The sequence below is a fragment of the Pygoscelis adeliae genome, unplaced genomic scaffold (assembly GCF_000699105.1).
Source record: "Pygoscelis adeliae isolate BGI_AS28 unplaced genomic scaffold, ASM69910v1 Scaffold114, whole genome shotgun sequence".
Lineage (NCBI taxonomy): Eukaryota > Metazoa > Chordata > Aves > Sphenisciformes > Spheniscidae > Pygoscelis > Pygoscelis adeliae.
Genome location: NW_008824587.1, coordinates 1770103 through 1775762, shown reverse-complemented (window position 1 = coordinate 1775762; position 5660 = coordinate 1770103). Strand labels below are relative to the sequence as shown.

The 5660-nt window shown below is 46.2% G+C and overlaps 1 protein-coding gene across 1 annotated transcript in view; it reads left to right on the top strand.

Annotated features, from left to right (window-relative positions):
* COL5A1 (collagen, type V, alpha 1) overlaps positions 1-5660 on the top strand; it is a 122989-nt gene that overhangs the window by 51865 nt on the left and 65464 nt on the right. The window contains exon 12 of the mRNA XM_009322151.1: positions 5004-5078. Within this exon, the coding sequence (XP_009320426.1) occupies positions 5004-5078 (75 nt within the window). The remainder of the gene's footprint in view (positions 1-5003; positions 5079-5660) is intronic.

The window sequence follows — 5660 nt, the reverse complement described above, 5'->3', positions numbered from 1 at the left end:
ATCCCATTGGGGTGGATTTGGGACCCCTGGGGGCATGGGCAGGGGGGGTTGTGTTCCCAGCTTTCCTGCCTGCTGGAGGACAAAGTAACCAGCTGGCTCCACACCTTCATTATTCACCTCCCAGCCTGGTGATGTGCATGTTGCAAAATACAGCCACTGAGAGAAATAAAATCATTACTTCCCAGGGCAGGCCAGTGTCTGCTGTGGTTTTAAGGTCTACTTGAGGAGGTTACTCAGGTGTTGGGGCATTCTTGTGGCAATGACCCTAACCTGGGCCCTGTTTGTTTAGTTTTTTGTGGGTTTTTTTTTTTTTTTAATTAAAGCTCTTTGCCTTGTTGGTCCCCTGGGGACTTGGCTGGAGTCCCTTGGCTGCTGTGCTCCTGCATCCCCCCCTGGAGCATTGCTGTAAAGACCCCCACCTCATTTACACTCCTGGTGTATTTATTGTTTTTTGATGGAACAGTAATAAAGTTTCTTGTGGTTGTGACATGATTGAGAACGAGAGGCCCTGACTGCGTTCCATCGATTGGTGCCTGCAAGCTCAGAAAGTCGATATGCAGCTGCGGGCTCAGCCCATGGCCGGGAGCCAGGGCCACTGCTCAGAGAGGTTGGCTTAACCCTTGAGACACTGCAGTCCTGGTTCTTCCTGCCCTTCTCCAGCAGAAGGACCAAGGGAGGGCTCTGCATCCTCGGGTGTTGGACTTCATAGAGGATGGGCAAGCTGGGCAAGGTCCCAGCCAGTGGTTTGCATCTTGCAGTGGTCTAGGATTAGTCAAAAGAGCTGTGCGGCTTCATCAGGCTCTTGGTGGGTCTTCATCCTGCATGGGTTCTATATGTTGCCTAGCTTTCTCTTCTCCCCTTGATGCGCTGCTTCTGTGCCAAAGAATTCATTTGCCTGGCAGGATGGATGCTGACCCTGGTGACAAGGGAGTCTGTATTTCTGCCGTTTGTCCAGGCAGGTGCAGGCATTTGCTGGCCAGGCTCCTCTTGAACGGCCGTGCAAAGCCAATCAGCAGCAGACACACTGTCCCTGCTGATGTTGCTCCGCACCCTGAAATGAAAGGTGTAATTTGCATTCTAGCACAGACGGCAGATCCTGCTTTTCTGAGTGTCCAGAACAGAATGTAATATAACATTGTGCATAGAGAAGTGATGAACTTGCAGAGCCAGGAACTGCAACTGTATTAAAATACTCCTTTTCAATTAGAGCAGCTCCTCTTTTAATTTGTTTATTATTAACCCTGCACGTAGCTCATGAATTTACATGATGCTTGTATGCGTACAGTGAGGAACACTTCCTATGCCTGCATCTGATAGACTTTTTATTTGCAATCAGGCAGGTGCACTGAATTAATATACCAACAACATTCAGCTATGTTAATATTGGCCAACACTCATTTAGCTCTGTTTTATTCATCATGTCAGTTTGTTCATTTATCCCAGTTATTTTACAACGCGAAGAAGAGCTTGCGTCACCGGCAAAGCTGCAGAGCAGCCTGTTTGTGGGAGGTTTCAGAGGACTCATCTTGGGGGAGGGCGGTCTAGGATGACTTAGGCAGGTTTCTTCCAGCAGTGGGAAGAAGAAAATATGGCACTTTAAGAGACCAGAGAGCTATTTCATGGGAACTTCGGCCTGGAATGAAGAAAGTGGGGGAAACATGCTCCTTTGAACAAGATGAGCTGCAGCGTTAGAGCAAACTGCAGCTCTGTCACCGACCCCGCTGTGTGTTTGGAAATCTGGGGTGTCTTGATCAGCATGCCTCTGGGGGAAGGCTGGTCGCAAAGCAACAGCTATAGCTTCCAAGACTATACAGTCATTGCGTCCCAAAGGACTTATTCCCCCTGAGGACGGTTTTGCATCTCAGAAGTGTACTAGGTCCCCGAAATCCTTATTGGGGTTCTGAAAGGCTTGATGTTTTCAGGGTGCCCTCTTTTCCATCAGACGGCAAGCCCTGCCTTACCTGGAAGACCCCAAATACTGTGAGAAAGATCTTCTGTTCTGTAATTTTCTGACTAGGGCTGAAAATGGCAGAAAAATAATTCTAGAGAGACACTTACAGCAAATTTTGAGGCTCAATACTGTGGGCTGCTGGGCACCGCTCTGTCACTCGAGGAGCCCAAGCACTAACACACTGAGGTTTCAGTTTAAACATTCCCTTGAAATACTGCATTAGTGTTTGCACTCGGCATGGCATTTTAGAGCACTGCACCAAATGGAAGTTGAAGTCTCCATCCCTGGCTGCTATATATCAGCAAATCTCTATTTACATAATGAGTGACACAGATTTACACCAACCTAGAGTCTGGCATGCTGCATTTCTTAAAGGCATTCACGAAAGGAAATTTAAGAAGTCCTTTATGGGTTTGATTTTTCTCCGTACAGTTGCCCCCCGCTGGCCCACCCCACAAGGAAAAGACCTCACGCACTCAACCTGAAACAAAAAGAGGCGTTTATGTATAAAAACATTGCATCAATGTTTGTCAGGCAGAGTACACACAGAGAGATAAACAAGCTCATTCCTGATCCATCATATGCAGGACCGGAGTTAAAGGAGAAGAGAGAGAGGGAAGAAAGTTTATCATATAAAATGAGTCTGGCCTAAATTATTTCTTGTGCTTCTGCTCCAACAGATGGGACTGCCCTCTGCACCTCATCAGCGGAGTCAGGGACTCTGGTGTCGGCCAGACTAAGTAAACAGCATGAATGTAACATCATGAGCTTGTCTTGAAAAATGGATGGGCTGATGTGTTATGCAGTCTCCCTTCGGCGCTGAGGGATTTTTTTTTTTTGCTGATAAATCACTGGCTGCAGTGCTGTCGGCTGCAGCGCTGGGAGCAGCGTTGTTATTCCAGGCCGGTTGCGGTGCAGACCTTGGCTCCTCGGCCGCAGCGCTGCTCTGCCCTGTAATTGTGGTGTAGGTCCAGCCGCAGCCCGGCCGGAGCGATGCACGGGCTGGGGCAGGGTGGAGTAGCGGCAGCTCTTCACTCCCACCCTGGTGCTGGGCTCTAATTTAGCGCTTGAAACTTTGGCTTGAATATTTTGGGTTCCTTTTTAAGAGGGAGACGATGAGGGAAATGTTAAATTGAACATGGTATAGAGGGAATGGAAGAAGAGGGAATAAAGCGATGTGAGAAATGCACCAAGATCTTGCTGGAAGACAGTGGGGCAAGGATAACACATCAAATGTTTTGGTTTGGTGGTTTGTTTTTTTAAATGTTCTGATTTTTAGGAACTCTGTTATCTATTTCTCTTTCTCTTCTCCCTTTCCCATCTTTATCCACTTCCCTTTGCCTTGTGGGGTGAGCGTGCAACTTTCCGGGGCAAGGTCTGGCTCTTCTGTGTCCCTGTAGCGTGTCCATATACGTCTGTGATTTGTGGCAAGGGTTTTATTTTTACTTTGGTGTCTGCGTGGGCTGGAGGGCTTTCAGGCAGGTTGAAGAGAGCGAGAACTAACATAGATGTTTGTTGCTTGCCCTTCTAAGAGCTTTGGTTCTCCACAGATAGATTTATTATTGGTATTTACTAAATAGGGGAGTGTCCAAGTTCTAAAGCTTGAGCTGTTGGCCAGGCAGTCTTGTCTGTCTTGCCATGAAATGAGCAGCAGGGCTGCTCTTCGCCTCACTGGGACGTGATCAAGTCACTCTTGCCTTTGGCTCCTTAAGCTGGTGTGAAAATTGCAATTAGGCATACACATTGGGTAGTTGGATGTCATCCTCATTTGTATGTAGGATTGCTGGATGGATGTGCAAATTTGGGTTAACTTAAACTTTTTGCCAAGTACACAGTTGGGAATACAGATAATCTATGGGTTGCCTTAGGAAAATTGGCCATACTTGATTATTTATAGCTTCATCAATGGATCTTTTACTGCATACTCGTTTCTTTAGTACAAGTTAAAGATGCTCAACTGATGTTAATCAGCACAGCTCCATTGAGATCCTCAGGGTTTTGCTGATTTACAGCTGCTGACAGGATCACTTCCTTATAGATGGGAGGTAGCCTCATAGGACTGAAAAAAAAAAAAAAAGAGAGAAAAATGGAATGACCCAGATGACTGAACATGTATGGAAATGTATTTATCTTTCCACATTTCTATTTCACTGACCTGAGTTATGAAGTTTCATGTACTTTTTAGATAGGTTTTAACAGACCCAACTAAGCACTGATTCCATTAACTTGGAACATTGCAGAGATTTTTATTGCTTGCTTAAAAATTGCATATGGCAGACCCTGAAAATACAGGGGCCAGGATGTAAGAAGAGGGAATTGCTAAGAAAAATCGTGTGCGCTTACAGATGTATGTCCTAATTTCAGCTGGGATAGAGTTAACTTTCTTCCTAGTAGCTGGTACAGTGCTGTGTTTTGGATTTCGTATGAGAATAATGTTGATAACACACCGATGTTTTAGTTGCTGCTGAGCAGTGCTTACGCTAGGCAAGGACTTTTCAGCTTCTCATGCCCTGCCAGCGAGAAGCTGGGAGGGGGCACAGCCAGGACAGCTGACCCAAACTGGCCAAAGGGACATTCCATACCATGTGATGTCACGCTCAGTATAGAAACTGGGGGGAGTTGGCCGGGGGGCAGTGACCGCTGTTCGGGAACTGGTTGGGCATCGGTTGGCGGGTGGTGAGCAATTGCATTGTGCATTGCTTATTTTGTGTATTCTTTTATCATTATTGTTATTATTATTTTCCTTTCCTTTTCTGTCCTATTAAACTGTCTATCTCAACCCATGAATTTTACCTCCCGCCCCACCCCAAGTTCTCTCCCCCATCCCACTGGGGGGGTGGGGGGGCAGTGAGCGAACGGCTGTGTGATGTTTAGCTGCCTGCCACGTTAAAATCACAACAATGTGCTCCCACAAAATTTGCCATAGCATTGAGATGCCTACGTGCTCAATGCCTGTCTGTCAAGATAGGGAGCTTTTTGTATTGTGACATGTGCCTTTATGGACGTGACTAAATGATGCTATAGAAGTTTTTTTTTTTTTTCCTTCTTGTAGGGACCACCTGGTCGCCCAGGTCTTCCAGGAGCAGATGGTTTACCAGGACCACCAGGGACAATGCTTATGTTGCCTGTAAGTACAAGTGTAACTAAAAAAGCATTTAAATGAGTCGGGCTTCTTGACTTTGCTACTGCTTAGTGCCTGTTCTTGCAGAAGTCTCCCATCTCTTTGACACCGAGGACACATTTTCCTTGGTATAAAAGATGGATCTGGATGGGTTCCCCTTGTAAATTCACTTTTTGCAAAGCGCTGTAACTTCTTCACTGGTCAAAAGCATAGGGCAGGTAGGTTTAAAATTTCTAGAAGCGATGAATAAGCTTAAGTGTTTCTGACTGGGCATGGTGTTGGAGAGTGAAAGTCGTGAAGAAGCAACTGAAGACACCTCCGAGGGCCTAATTTCCAGGCAGAACCCTCCCTCCTACAGTGAGGAACCTCTAACGGGTCTTCAAAGCAGGTGCCAAAATTGTAAGCACCTGAATGAACTGGTCTCTTCTGATGACCAGTGGTTAATTTGCACTGTTTTTTTTTCTCCTGTATGAAGCTAGCAAGTACCGAGTCAGCCTTCTTGGTCCTGGGAAGCTAAAGGAATGGTTATATTTTGTGTCTGCTTTGATGTGAGAAAACCCTAAGGAAACCAGCTGCTGAAAATAAGTG